Below are 16,305 nucleotides of genomic sequence, written 5' to 3'. Positions count from 1 at the left end.
ATAAATAAAATTGAATTAAATTGAATTGAATGAACTGAATTTCCAGCGTTTCCCTTATTTGGCTGGTGTTTTTTTCTCTGAGGAAAAATCACCAAATTTCATATTTGACGTTATCACGAAGGTGCCCCTTGTCTGTGTTGATGGAGAATATTTGTGCATATTGACAGAGGGAAAAACAGTTAAAAGAAGAAGTGTGTGCTGCCAGAGTGTTAGAACGTTTAACAAGATAAGCATACGCATTGGTATTGAAGAAATGTGCACATTAAATATGAAAGTCAAGGTGCACAGAAACTTCTGTTGTCAATATATATTCAATCATACAATAAATTCTTAACTTGCCTGCAGCTAAAAATATGAATTTTGAACCACAGCAAGCACTACCTTTTGAGCTAATGTCTATTTCTTATCTACAAGCATAGAAAAATATGCATATTACTGGCAAACAGGCATCAATCAGGAATAGCTGTACTCAGCTAACCAGCACATGTCAAGAGCAGTCTTAATTTGGGGTGATATGGATCCCCTGCAGCACCGATATGTAAACAACATATGATATTGTCTCAAGTGCAAGTGTGTTTACATTGTGTCTCAGCTCTCACAAAAAATGGGTGCACTTAGTAGTATAAGAATATGATCACCTGTCCAATATGTAATAACACTTCATTTTCATAATAAAATCCATTCATCTATTCACCCATCCATTTTCTTTGGAGTTTTTTTTTTTTTTCAACTTGTTCTGTTTTCTGGCTGTCCATCTTTTGAACACCTTCAGGAACATTCTTCAAATTTGGCACAAACGTCCACCTGGACTCAAGGATGAATGGGTTAGTTTAAGATTGTGACTCAAAATCATGTCACGATATTTCAAGAAAATTTCCAATAATTATATTTCTTATGCTATAGAAAAAAATACTGACTGTTTTATTGATGCTTAAAGTGTGTAGGGAGGAGCATTTATAAGTGTAAGTAAATGAAGGGCATTTTCGCTCTTTCTTTTTATCTATGAGCTACTGTCATAGATGGCACACTTCCAAATTCAAAGTGTCTATTGAAATAAGGTGCCAGCAGCATCAGTAGCATTATAGTGCAATAGCAGTGAGCATTCTTGCATATTTTGCAAAGCACTGTGCTTAGTTGGAGATTGTTTAAATAGCTCCCTTTTCAGGTACTAAGTTGTCATTGGAAGCTGGCATGTGGCTCTTGCCCTCAGACATTTCACATATCACAATATGACACTTTTATATTGCGTAAAAATGTATACTGGCATTATCATGGGTGATATGATAGCACAGTCCTAACTGTGACATTGTAAAACATGTTTTGGCCATATCATGAGAAATCTTACATTTATTATGCCAAATTTCCCAAAAGTTCAAAAGTCAGACAACATGTCATCTCAGTGATCTGCAAAAGCGATTTTTAAGAAGTGTGAATGATATATTTCACTTGGGGAATCTCATCTTTGGCGCCTACATATTCAGTTCCTTTCTAAAGTTTTCACTACATGTAGTATATCAGTTGGACAAATATGGATTTAGATATAAAAGTGCAAAGTGATATTTTCTACATTGTAATACAGTGATAGTACTGTTTTGTAGAAAATGAATAAGTGCCATTGTTTCCATGTGGTTGGCTGGGACATGCGGGTGGGTCCAGCTGTTGAACGAAAATTGAACATTTTCTTATCACAATTGTTATTCCTACTGTGTATGAGAAATATAGTATATATTCAGATTAAAAAAGGTTAAAAATAATAAATCTTTTTTGGTTGTTTTTTAATTGTATTTAGTTTTCTGTGGTTGGGGAGGATAGGGGGTAGTGGTAGGGGAAACACTGAATGTTCTTGTTGTGGTGCTAAGCTCAGAAGGAGACCGGTACGTAAAGGAGGACAGCGGCTGTTGTAATCATCAGCTTTTATAGGGAACAAGGTCACCATTTTCCTTCTGTTTCTCTGTGGCACAACCCCCACACATAAACAAACAAATCAATTTCCTATTAACTTCTGATACTCACGCTGCTGTTTTTTTTTTTTTCTTTTCCTTTCCTTGTAGAAACTGGCCAGAGAAGCAGAGCAGCTTCAGAAGGAGCATGTCTGGCAAGATGGTGTGACGGTAAAGTAGGACACCCGCTCCTCTCCCTTCTTTCCAAGACTTCTGTCTTTTTCCCCTTTTCTTTTCTAGGCAAACTGGTTTATCTTCCTGTCATCTTCTTTCCAATTTCCCCTCAATTTAACACCTTGAAAGGTAACCCTTTAATGACAATGTGATCAGCATCACAGAGACAATGTGGTGATTAGTTCAAAACCAATAATGCACACTATGTCCTCAATATAATATCCATACACACCCTAAAATTGCTTACTTCTGGGGTTGTTATTTATATGGTATGTAAAGCTTTCACTGTTTTTGTTTTGCAGGCTGTAGCAACTTGAACATTGCTTTCTCTTGCTGCTGACCTTTTAGAAGACTAGCGAGCCGCTCTTGAAATCTAAAAAAGGAGAAATGGGATTACTCTGGCTTGTGTGTTTTTGAGCCAGTGTGCTCCAGTGACTCAAATTTGCAAACATTCAGATGCCCTGCACTCACATACACAAACACACACACATCTATACATGAAAAAAAAAAAAAAATATATATATATATATATATATATATATATATATATATATATATATATATATATATGTCCTTACTGCCATATCCTCTGTCCAGGGAGACAAGCTCGATGTCATGGTACACTTATCACAAATGGATTTTTAACCCCACGTCTCCTGGGGCATATTTGAAAAAAGGCTTTAACTGATTTTAAACAAATAATTATTATGAGCCCTACTTCCCTGCAAAGTCCATTTTTATTCATGGTTGCTTACACTCTGACGCTGTAGTCTTGGGGTGGGCCTGGGCTGCACTCCTCCCTTTCACCCTGCTGGTCCAAGGGACAGAGCTGCAGTGTGGCTGTCCCTTCATCTTAGACCTGAGTGGGGTTGATGCTTGCCTCTCCCTGCCCGGATCTGATGCACCTCAATGGGATGTGTAACCATGCAGGAAGTACAGCCTGGGTCACAGGGACCATGCACAGCACACCTGTTCATAAGTAGCTGCGTCCAATATGGCATCAATACCTCCTCAAGTGGAAAAGCCAGCACTCTCTTTAAACCAACCCCCGCCGCCCACCCTGCCGAAACATCTCCCTCTCTGTTTCGGCTCTTTCACCATTTCTCTTTCATTTTTGCCTCTCTTCCTGTCCAGTCGCTAGCCTCATTTGCACTTGAACCTTCTGTACTTCCATCACTTTCATAAAGCTTATTTTCTTATATGTATATGTCTTTAGTCAGCCATGAAAACAGTTTGAATATACCATATTGTTGCAAATACTGCAAATGAATCCCAATAGTGTTTCTCTATTAATAATGTATTGAGCTGATTTCATTTGCCTTTATAATTAGACCAGGTAATGAATCTCAGCAGGGGCAACTGTGAAACCATTAAAAAAATATCACAAAGAGGTAGTGGCGGCGGTAGATATGCCACATCCCTGCAAGAAGATTTTTTTCCTCCTGTTTGTAGATTTTGTGCTCTCCTAATTTCTCTTTGGGTGAACACTCTGCTGACTGACACTCTAATTAGATTAGGGCTGCATGCTCTTTGGGTATATTAGGAGAAATGTGTTGCATCTTAAACTAGCGGGTGGAGCAGTCTGTCAAATGAAAAGAAAAGGTGTTTATGCATGAGAGACAGTGCATTTTGATAGAATTTGTGTGTGCGTGTGTGTGGGGGGGTGCATATGCTCTCTAGTGTGGGTCGAAAATGCATAATATGGTTGTTTGTGTTTGTCAGCAAGCGGGTATTCATTTGTATATGTTTATTAACGGCAGGTTCTGTACCTGGCTCAGCCCATCTGCTTGCCTCGCCAAAGAGTGACATCATAGAAACTCAATGACACGCTTGTTCCTCATAGCGGCTGCCATCGCAGCTGTTACCCATGCAGTGGGAAGACCTCACTTCTTCTCTCTCTGCCTTGCTCTCACACACACATTCAAGCATTTTCCCAGTCTAACTGCAGAGGCAATGTCTGACCACCCCAACTGCTGGACATTATGGATGTCAAAATGTTGATCGTAACAACTGTTGAAATGGTCGTTCAGGGTTTTAAATCCATTGGAATGAAATGGTGTGTGAAATAGACATTAAAGTGTTGGATTGCCGCTGATTTCTCAAGGTCAGGTGCCCATCGCTCTGTGACACTCAACTACCGTGTTGGCAACAGAGTCATCCCAAGGCGACTTGAGTCATTTCAGTGCTGTTTTGCAATTCTCTTAGGGACAAAGAGAACCAACAACTTTAGAGCCAAGTATTACATGTCTTTGCTTTGTATACTAAAAATTGGCTGCCTGACAGCAAAGCACTATTAAACTTCTGCAAGTAGCATCAGCAGCGTCTAATATTTCCGTATCAAAATGAAGTGATTAAGCAATCAAAATTTTTTTCAAATTAATTAAATTCTAATTCAAATTAATTGATTTTTGTCTTACAGCTCTGACCACTGCTGAACATTTGCATATGAGGTGTTTAGAAAGTCATTTAAATGCTGCAGAGAAATGTGCATTTCTCTTGGTAATATGATTGCCTGGCCTTTTACCCCTTTAAAGTAGTTGCTGAAATGCTTTATTACTGTTAAAGTTTTTTTTCTCCCACAACACCACCAAATACATAACCCATGTTAGAGACTTTTGGAGCTGCATTTACAGCTTGAGGGGTTATGGAGCAGCTTGGCTTCACACTAAAATGTAATATTTTATGTAGAACCACTTTTATGTGTTTATAGCATGACAGAAATGCAAACACATAATTCACTTACATATGTTTGCTCACTCACTTGTACAAGAGTTAAAAAATAAAAATAAAAAATCCTGAATGCAGGGTGAATGTGTCAAGTCAAAATTTATATCTATGCCACATTTAAAAAACCTCAGCTGACCAAAGTGCTCTACAGATTATACAAATATACACGATACATCAGTCATTAAATCAACAATAAAAATGTCAGGGTTCTAGCCAGCGGTTGATCACGCAGCGCTGCTCCATGCTGAGGATTTCACCGGTTCGCTATCGGAACTGTCATGGTCCCCTGACACTCCGTGTCAAACTAATCCCTGGATGTGTGCATATAAAGACTCTGAATTTCTAACTGTTATAGCCGCAGTTGGGTCCTTCATTTCCTCGCAAATCACGACAGGAGCTCTTCTATCACTGCAATTAGCAAGTGTGCACACCGTCACAAATACCAGACTGATTTTATTTTATTTTTTTCCTCTCACTAGATCGCTGCACTATATTTCACCACAATACCACCAGGCATGGCCAGTTTCATTCACAATGTGTGCGTGCAATCTCGCGATGGTCCTGTTCACGCTTGATTTTGCGGGGCTACAGAAAGCAAAATGGCAACCAGTGAGGGGGAAGATGAGGGAAACAGAACTCAAAGGACAATTTCGGGCTTCCTATTAAACATAAAATCCCAGGAGCTGTGAGAGACCTTGTCATGCTGACAATGTGATGACGGATATTAGAGCGTTTCTCTCTGGCTAGAACCCTGAATATACTAAAAAATCAAATAGAACAAAGTCAATAAAAGCTGTGTTTGCATAATAAAAACCAGGGTACTCAGCTCAACTAGACCTGAAAGCAAGCAAATATAAATACATTTTTTAGAAGTGTTTAAAAATTTTATTACTTGTTTTTAAGAGTCTCAGTGGAGCAGCCCAGTCTCTCAATCATTTTAAAACTGGATCCTGAAATGAACTGGAAGCCAGTGCAATGAGGCCAATATGGATGTAATATGCCCTTTCTTTCCTGTCAAAAGGCAAACTGTTGCATTTTGGAAAGGTTGCAAGCGACAAAGTAACAACTGATTTTAGCCGACAGAGTTACAATAGTCTAAATGAGAGGTAATAAAAGCATAAATTCAAAGTCACGTGGCGGGAGGTAGGCCTTCACCTTACTGAGGAGCCATAATTGAAAGAAGCTCATCTTAGCAACAGACCTAATCTGTTATCAAATTTTAAATCACCATCAGAAATCACATTGAGGTTCCTTGCAACCAGATGACAGTAAGAGGCTAAGAGGTCATCCTCAAGGCAATGAAAAGAGATGTTATGCTTTTTAAAAATAGAACCCAAGGGAAGCATATATAAAGCAAAGAGAATGGGACCCAGTAGAGAGCCCTGAGGTACCCCAAAACTGAGTGGGGACACAGATGATGAATACTGTCCTAGATGGATAGAGAGACTCCTATCTGACAAATATGACTGGAATCATTTAAGGGCTTTACCTTTAATACCCACACATGATTCAAGCCGTGACAGGAGAATGCTCTGATTTACAGTGTAAAAAGCCAGTCAGGTCCATGACCATGAGGGCAGCTGAATTACTAGCATCAAGAGTTAAAAGCAGGTCATTAAAGACTCTTACAAGAGCTGTTTCTGTGCTATGTCTTGATTTAAAACCAGACTGAAACTCAGAGATGCCATAGACTGTAGTTGGGTATAAACAACCTTCTCTAAAACCTCTGACAGAAAAGGGAGTTTAGAAATAAAAAATAATCCTCTTGTAGGCACTCGTGCAGAGTCATCTTTTAAAATCTAGTGCCTATTAAAGAGAAAATCACATTCAAGATACCAAAGATGAGGGCCGTTACAAAATCTTACTAAAAGCCTTAGAGAGTGTTAACATTAATGCATTAACTAAGAACATTTGCAGTTTTGTTTAAAAAAAAAACAAGCTTCTGAGTAAAAAAAAAAAAAAAATGTCCTTGCTGAAACACTAAACAAGCCTCTTCTACCTAACTGAGTCTGTCCTCCCCCAAGAAAACAGCCTCATTAGGTTCTTTATCCTAGCTGTTATTACAAGACCTCTAACTGTTGTGTGAATGTAAAATGACCTTACATTCACTGTTGGAACAAAGTGAGCTGTTTAACATTGTAAGAGGTTTTGGTGCCTTAACCTTAATAGCTGGTGAAACAAAACATAAATTGGCCCAGACAAGACATAATCTACTCTTTTACAGTGGTAACACCCCTGTATGTTATTTCATGAACACTTGTTTTAAATAGTAGGAACAAAGGACTGATGGTTGTAGGACTTGCTGACCATTATGCACAGAAGGTGGTTAAATAACGAAATCTTATAGTTTGGGAAATCTTTTCTTCGCTTGCTTCAGTAACTTGTTGACAGCGTGGCTGGTATTGTTTTCACCTTATGAGTCTGTGGGTGCAATGTAATTCCAAAAAGACATCCTAGCGACACTTGGGGTAGCAGGTACTGCCACAAACATTTAAGGTACTTTGGCAGGTGTTTACAAGTCAGAGAGTGTCGTTGTGATACTGTCACAACTGTTCCAGAAATAGTTTGGAAACTTTACAACTGTATAGCTGAGATCAAAATGAAGGCTAAGACTTTAGATGAGCATAGTCTGACCCAGGATTACTGGGTACAATGTGCTGGAAAGGGCGCAAAGGACCATTGGTTCCCCAGTTTTTACACCCCTGTTCCACAATTTTTAAAAATTCATTTCTAATTTGTAGTGTGTTTGTGTATTATTTTCAAAACATGGGTGTGGTCTAGGAACTCATTGGAGTCACAATTGGTGTGATCCCATTGCAAGATGGTCTCTAGGTTAACATGTCTTTAATGTCTTTCAGGAATTAGTTGTGTTCCGTGGCATTATTTTTTATGATTTCAACAAAGTGGTTACCTGCATGGACTGTTATAACTTAGATTCATCCTATTCATTGTTGTAATGGATAAATTCAAACATCTTCCACTGTGTTCACTCCTCTCTGTAAAGCTTTATTAGGGAAATATGTGCTCAACCTCCTTTGTCAGGCAGTGACGTTCAGACTACAGACATGTTAGGCTTATGGAAAATGGTTGTTGTAACAACAAAACCAGTGTTAAATATTTTTCAAAACAATACTAGGTATTTGAAATGAGACATAAGATATACTGTGGAAAGACTGTGTTCTGAGGCTGTATTGTGTAATTATCTGTTTTATTTGCATAGATGGAAATGGTAATGGGATTTTTAATTGGATTGTCTTTCTTCTAGGACAGAACCTGGATGTTCTGTTTCAGGTTCTGCCCCAGAAGTAGCAAAATCTGGAAATTCCTGGTTTGAACTAGAACGTGGCTTTGCTTGACATCAGTAATTTAAAGGTAGATATGGATATTTGGAGATGCAACAAATCTCGTGGCAGTTCATGCGATAGTCACAACCTGTAATCTGTTGATTTGTGTTTCTAGACACAAATTTTCCACTTACATTTTTTTGTTTGTTTTAGGAAACATGAATTTCACACATTTATTTTCATACACTGATTTGTGTACTGATTCACACAGAATTGATATTTTCCACATTTAATAGGTTAAAAAAAATCACAATTTGGGGGTCAGTGGGGTTGGTGGTGGTGGAGCAACTCACCCAAGTTTGCGTCTTACACATCACAGATTTTAAACTTAATTTCTATTTTTTTTAATATGTTAATAATTTAAATAGTGTTATTAATTATCATTAAAACTATGTGGCTAGGTTTAGGCAATTCAAAATATTTGGTTAGGTTTAGAAAAAGGTCATGATTTCATCCCCACTGGAGGCTCTGGAAAACATATGTGCTACAAACACAAAATGTAGTTGTTGTTAGAATAACTTTGTTACACAATAATGCAGACTGTTATAACAAAGAAAAACATTGTGCAATTTGTGCCCATGAACAGGCCCTTATGTGGAGTTTTTCAATCTTCTGGCCTTAACTTAATAAAAAGGAATTTTTTTTTGTAGTTTCAGTTTCCAACCCCAAATCCGAAAATGTTGGGACACTGTTTAAAATGTAAATAAAAACACAATTTAATGATTTGCAAATCTCAAAAACCTATATTTCATTCATAATAGAACACAGAAAACATCAACTGTTTAAATTTGATGGCAGCAACACATCTCAATAAAGTTGAGAGAGGGTCACAAACAGCAAAAAAAAGAAAGAAAGAGAAAAGCAGCTGGAGGAAAAATTTGCAACTAATTAAGTTAACTGGCAACAGGTCAGTATAATAATTTGGTATAAAATGAGCATCTTAGAGAGGCAGAGTTTCTCAGAAGTAACGATAGGCAGAGGTTCACCAATCTGCAAAAGACTGGATCTGGACAGTTTCATTGTCTCACAAGAAAAAAATAATTTACTTAGCACTGTCCTCTTTTAAAATGCTGTAAATGGTTAAGCATTTTTGTTTTGTTTTACATGGACCTGTTGTTTTAAAACCTGACTTAATTTTGAATCTTTTTAAAACTCAAAATCTAAAAGTTATCGTGACTTTCTCAACCATGGTTCACTTATGCTGACTTTTATACATTAAAAAAAAAACATGTTTAAGTTTATCTGGACAGTTCCATGGACAGCTACATTTAGCTGAAGGACCCCATTCAAGGTCATGTACCTGAAGACCCGTGTAAAGCCTGTGACATTTATACAGTTGTTCAAATATTTAAGTGTTTGCAGACCACTGAAAATATTTAGTATAAGTATAAATATAAGTTTGGTGTGACACCCTTAAATTATATTTTTCAATAAAAAATTATTTTTAAAAACATAATTATGGAACATTATGCAAATGAATCTGATAATGACAGATAAGTTATCAGTGCCATGGTTATTAACTAACACAAAAGCATAAAGTCCTTTGGTGTGACACTTTTGGGCTGTCAAACCAGATGACAAGAAACTTTTGAGAAGCTTTTAAACAAGTAAAACGTATTCAATCAAATTTTATTTATACCTTTTTGGCCTTTTTCAACAATTTAAAATTCAATAATAGCTTCTATTAAAATATATGCTGCTGTTTTTGCAGAATTTCTAATGTTACAAAATGTTATTAAAATAAGAGTAAAGTACGTAAGTGTGGTGAGTGTGCAGCTTCACTCTTTAGAGAAGAAAGAATTGAGGGAGAGATGAGTGGTAGAGATGGGACAGAAAGGTCAGAGGGTGAATTAACAATGATCCACACAGAAGGCAGGTAATCAAAGCAGAACAATAGAGAAAGTAAATCAAACTGAAATGTTGCCTTAAAAATATGCCACACATATCTAACATATGAATTTAAATTAAGTGTCAGTTGTATTTAGCTCTAGAAGTGTTTCATACTGAGTAACTGAGTAACTGAATAACTGCCCATTATTAAATATTAAGATAGATCTACACTAGGCTCACCTGTTATTGTTTACAATGAGTTTGAATGACATTGTTAGATAAGAAGCTAATGATTTTAGACTAATAATAAAATATGTTCGCTAATACACTAATAATTGAGTGATAATAACTAGGGATATCACACATAAGTTCATAATGAATTGTACTGCTAAATTATTACATTGACATTTAGATATTGTCTCCCATTTTTTCAAACATATTTTACCACCACAATACATTTACCATAGTCCATATTGCATCTCTTCCGACAGCATGGCTTCATAGTAGAAGGGTCCAGGTGTTGAACTGGCCTGCCTGCAGTCCAGACCTTTCACCAGCTAAAAACACTGTTTCATTATGAAATGAAAAATACAACAAAGAAGGCCCAGGACTGACCCAAAATATGACCTTAAATTTTTTTCTTAAAATAGTACATTTTCTCAGTTTAAATATTTGATATGTTTTCTGTGTTCTAATATCAACAATATGTGGGTTTACAAGTTTTGCATATCATTGCATTCTGTTTCTATTAACATTTTTCACAGCATCCCAATTTTGTTGGTTTAGGGTCTGCATGTTAACTGGTGAGCTTGACCTCAGTAAAGTCCAGTAATGTTTGTGTGGTTTAGAGACAGTAACTTATACACAATTGCTAGTAAAGCTTTGGTTAACAGATGTTCTCGCAAAAACTATAAATAACATAAGTTTCAACAATTTCAGTAATATGTGATTTCACCCAGTCTTACATGGTTCTTAGTTTAAATAAGAATCCTTTGGAGACGATTATTGCACCTGTATTCAATATTTTACAGGAACAATGAAGCAAGAAATCTTCACGTTTTCAGTTATAAACCCACAGAGATAACAAGCTAACTCCACAGTCCCACTCAGCCTTATTGTATGTTATCATTTTGTTATTTTACTTTTTCATACATCCAATCTAAAATCTCAGCTTGGACGATGAGACATCTGTTTGCAATAAAAAAAATTGCACTAAAATTTCACTGTGTACACCTGCCCAGCAGATGAGAGACAAAGTTAGCAATGACATGGTAAAGATAGTGGCACATTTAGCTGCTAAGGAGCCCTAAGGAGCTGATGGAGACCAAAAAAATTAATCTCTGGTCAGCTTCTTTGTAGGTACATTAGCAATGTTATTATCAACCACATGTCCTGCATCATAGAGGTTGCTGTTGAAGACCACTGTCACAAAGCTGAGGAAGAGTTGACATGAGGTGCAACACATTGGAACCAAGACACAAGATTGGATGAAAGAAAGGACAGAGATTGTAGAGATTGGAGGAAGACATGTCCTTTCATTCAGATTGTGATGTGGCAGCTGCTGTATGTTTGAAATGCATTAGTACTAATAGCTGTGCCATTAGGGGAGAGAGAGAGAGGCACTGTGTTGATGGGTTGCCATGATGAAACCAGGGAGATGGGGTGACAAAGAGAAGCATGAAGGGGGAGAGAGAGAGATGTAAGTGAGGAAGCAAGTGAGTGAGGGAAGAAGGTATAAGAGATGGAGAAAAACGGGAAACAGAGATGGAGCCATCTTCCAGGCCATTTACTGCAATCATCACTCTCTAATCAATCAAGCCTTTCATCATAGGACAACACAATCTCTCCTTCTCTTTTCTCTTCTCTCTCTGCTGCTCTCTCTTCAACTCCACTCAGCCACCCACTCTCATACATAATAGTGGTATTCATGTGACCTCTTTATGGCTCTCAGCACATGTATAGACAGGTGACAAATTAAAAGAAAAACCTTAACCCCTGGCAGCTTTGTTATGCTGTCAGGGCATTTTGCTGCCATAGTTTGAGCCCACTTGTCCTCTCAGGAAGGGGTTGTGCAAATCAGTACAAAGTGTTTCTGATCACCTTTATTCTGTTCTGAGTGGTCTCTTCTAGGAAGCCAGTACACCCATCCATAGGGCATGAGAGGTCTCTGAGAGGTCTGATCATATGAAAATCTTATGAATCAAATCACACTGTATGGCCTTCTTCAGTCATCAGATCTTAACCCAGTTAAACATCTGTTGATTGCTCTCTGCCACCTAAGATTTGCAAGAATAGTATTTCATTCTTATTGTAGCATTTGGATACTCATATAATCAACGCAAATGGGCTCTGTTTTTTTTCTTTAATTTGTCACCCTTCTATAGTAGCTACATTTAGTATTTTCAGTTGCATTAAATGTCCTTAAATCACTATAGGTCCCCTCAGAGGTGTAACATGACCTGAAGTGCTGGGAGCGTGAGCTGCAAGGGTTTGTTCACTTGACCAAGTTCGGCTCCTTTCATAATGCCTCTATTTGAGATAATTGGCCCTTCAGAGGAAATGAGTGAGAATCATTGTGGCGACTCTCAGCCCAGCCCTCGAAGCAACCAGCTCCATTAACCACAGAATACATTAGTCTTATGAGGGCTGCCTTAGACACATTCAAATTCTGGTAAAATAGACAGAAATAAAGGGTGCCTGTCCCTGGCTGCTCTCTACATGTTAATCTTATGTGTTATTTCTCCTTTTCTTCGGTTATCTGAAAATGTTGCTTGCCCCTTGTTTTTATCTCTTCTTTTCATTGTATCAACTAAAACAAGGAGAAATTTGAATTTCTTCCAAAGACATGCATTGCTTTTATTGTTAGCATACACTACAATGCATTAGAAATTGTTTATTTGTACCTTTGTGCACTCCAAGAATGAACCAAATAAAATAAATAAGTAGTAAGTTATTTGAGATAATGCAGACAGAAATTATTTTAACTGTCAAATCAGTAAGATTGTTACATTTGATACAAGTTTTTATAAATACTCTGCTCTTTCAAAAAGTGAAGAATCTCCTTCCTTTTTGATTTAAGTGAACTGATATTAAAACCAGAGCTGCTACATGAGATGATTCTCACATTAAATGGTCTGCAATTAGATAGCACATTTTAACCTTAGTTGTTATACAAAGCACTTAACTATGTTCACATAGACCTGACAGTAAATTAGCTCATTATGTATCCACAAACCCAATTCTAAAAATGTTGGGATGTTCTGTAAAATGGAATTAAAAACAGAATGTAATGCAGATCATAATGCAACACTGTCAAACTCAAAATGAAAACAGTCCATCCATCCATTTTCTTCCACTTATCCTTTTCAGGGTCACTGGAGTCTGTCTCAGCTGCCGTAAGCCGAGAGGCAGGGTACACCCTGGACAGGTCGCCAGCCTGTCACGAGGCTAACACAGAGAGACAGCTAATTAGGAAAACTGGCAACTGGTCAGTAACATGTTTGGGTATAAAAAGAGCATCTTAGATAGGCAAAGTTTATCAGAAGTAAAGACAGGCATGAGTTCACTAATTTGCAAAAAGAGCAACATGTGCTCCCATCCAGATGACCCCTTGCATATTTCAGCAAGACAGTACTATACTGCATACTGCATCAATTAATACCAACATATTCGGAATTAAGTTTGTAAAATAACAGATTTTAAGATTTAACACTAAAGTCAGACATGGTACATGATGTTAAAAATGTCACAGTCTGCTTTTGCATCTTTTCCTCAAAAGATGATCAGTAAGATTTTAGAGCTTGACGAGACTGGAACGCATGATTAGAATTGTGGTGTAACACCTACAAATCATAATCTGACAGCACAAAGCCTATTTATCCTGTAATTCGAAGAGCTTTAGCTATTGCAGTGCAATAATCAAACTGTTGGTGTGGTTCTGTATTTCACGAAATATCCACTCCTCTTTTCAAAAGTTAGCTACAGAGCTTGTAAATAAAAATTTAATCCATCTTGTGTCAGCAGAACCAAAACTGAAACGCATCTCCGCTGCAGAGGGTTGACGGGGAAAGGTCTGGATGGAACATAGCCATGTGAACTCTTTTTCAACGCACAGTTCTTATTTCAAACACCGATAAGCATAGTCACATTCTATAATCACAAATAAACTGCATCTATTTCCATTGTGAGCTTTTTTTCCCCCCTTCCACTTCCTTATGGCCGTACTGAGACAGAGTGCTCGCAGCCTGCCGAGCACATAATGGAACTCATAAACAGTGTTATCACTGAATCCTGAGCCATGGAACAGCCTTCCATCTGCTCATCACTGGAAGGGAAAAAATGGGGATGGGCTATATGGATAGAAATTCCTACACATTTTACTATTTCGCTATTTGAAAAGGGTGTCTCGTTCCATTCAAACTATCTGATGTGTGGGTGTCTCAGTAGAATATGGCCTGAGTATAATTCCTACTCAGTAACATGCACAACAACAGGAAAGTTGACAATCTGTGTGTAGATTAAGGCAAGGATTGAAGAGTGTGTGTAGATTAAGGCACTTCTAATCAATTGACCAATTAGTGTTACGCCAGTACAGTTCAAACCCTAAACCTCGGTTTTGACCACAGCTTCTCCCTCCTTCTGAGCTCTCCCATCCCTTTAGCACCTCCTTCCCTGTTGCCTCCCTTCATTTTTCTATCAACTGCTGTGAGGCTCACAGCTTTGATCAGACTTTTGGTTGCTGTGGTGACCCAACAGTTTGGTAATTTCAGCTTCTTGATTGCAGACCGCTGTAATTTGTTTAAGTGGTGCTCTCCGAGGTGGAAATGTCCTTTTTACCTTTTTTTTTTTTCCCCCTTCCCTGCTTAGACTCTTTTCTCTCTACCTCCCTCTCTGTGGTATTTTTTCCACATTTAATAACTAATGTGTTGCTGTTTCTTTAAGAAAAACCTCTTTGCAAAAACTGGTGCAGCTCTGCACTCGAGCAGGGCGACATCACAAAACGTAAGGTGACTTAGAATGGAAGAAACATTAAAGTGCAGGAACAAGTAATGAGAAACATTAAGAAAAAAAAAAAGATCACAGAGAAAGAAAAGTTCAGACATGTCAGTAAGCCTTCTGTCAGGAGGAGTTTGCCCAACTGTGATGCAGCATGCAGGCCAGGAGGGAGGGTTGAGAAAGTGGCCCCCATGTCTTAAATCCCACTGATCGATCCCTCTGCCTCACAGGAGATGGGAATCAATAGTCAGAGAAATCCACCAAGCTATGCTGCAGAACTCGATTTTCCCATTTGAACACATGGCTAACACCCATGAAATGTTATTTTAAAGGGTAAACCTGCTGCCTCTTGGCTCTTCTGGTTCAAGCATGGTAATAAAAAATGAAGTCAAAATGGACTGGTAAGCACTTAAGACACAGCTTTCTGTATTGAAGTGTTCTTTCTTTCTTGAGATATTGACATTTATTCTTAAAGACTAAACTAATAGGTCATGTGTTGATGTGTTTAATGACAGACAACCATTCTATAGCAACTTTTTGGGGCATTTTATTTGTTTTGCTATAGAGCTGAAAGTGTAGCAATGACAAGAAATTAGAGCACAGAGAAAGATAGAAAATGACTAATAACAATAATATTGATCACCAACTGGGCATCCAGTTAGAGTTAAGCAATATTTGCCTGCCAGTGCAACAAGTGGTGATTCGACCAGCATGCACACTGTTTTTAAATGAAAGATTCTCATGTAAACAGGAGCAGAAATGCATCAGAACATCAGGATTATGACAGGAAGTAGCACCAGGACAGAAATGAAGACAAAAAAACAAAAACAAAAGGACACTGGGGAGGCTATACTAAACTGAAAAACAAAAAATAAATAAATAAATACAAACCAGTTCTCAAAATGTAAACAGAACTAGGTGTAGAAAAGTAACCAGAAATAACAACTTAAAAAAAAACACCCATAACTTAAAATACAAAACTCAAAGAATCATAAACTTTAAAAAAACTCTGGGAGCAAGATCCATGCACCATGACAGATAGCTGCTAGCCTCTACTGTTATGATAACTTAACAGACGGCTAGTGTGAGTAACTACTAATAGCTAAATGGCTTACATTAACATGTGCCCTAGCTAGGTCAATATTTCTGATAACTGTTTGATGTTTCAATGTTGTTGAAATAGGGAGCTTTACTGACCTCAGAAAATTCCTCATAACGACTGGGGTGTCATTCTTTAAGATGTTTTGCTGAGCTTGTTGCTCTGGTGTTCATGTGTTCAGCTGCTAGTGAGGGGA

General features: G+C 37.7%; 1 protein-coding gene across 2 annotated transcripts in view; it reads left to right on the top strand.

Annotated features, from left to right (window-relative positions):
• The window catches only part of cacna2d2a (calcium channel, voltage-dependent, alpha 2/delta subunit 2a), a 178,823-nt gene that overhangs the window by 88,075 nt on the left and 74,443 nt on the right, over positions 1–16,305 (top strand). For both annotated transcript variants that reach the window (XM_030730460.1, XM_030730461.1), the window contains exon 4: positions 2,052–2,111. In XM_030730460.1, coding sequence (XP_030586320.1) covers positions 2,052–2,111 — 60 coding nt within the window. The remainder of the gene's footprint in view (positions 1–2,051; positions 2,112–16,305) is intronic.

This window comes from Archocentrus centrarchus, chromosome 5 (assembly GCF_007364275.1).
Source record: "Archocentrus centrarchus isolate MPI-CPG fArcCen1 chromosome 5, fArcCen1, whole genome shotgun sequence".
In the NCBI taxonomy this organism is placed as follows: Eukaryota; Metazoa; Chordata; class Actinopteri; order Cichliformes; family Cichlidae; genus Archocentrus; species Archocentrus centrarchus.
Note: the sequence above shows the minus strand (reverse complement) of the source record. Positions and strands in the feature narration are given on the sequence as shown.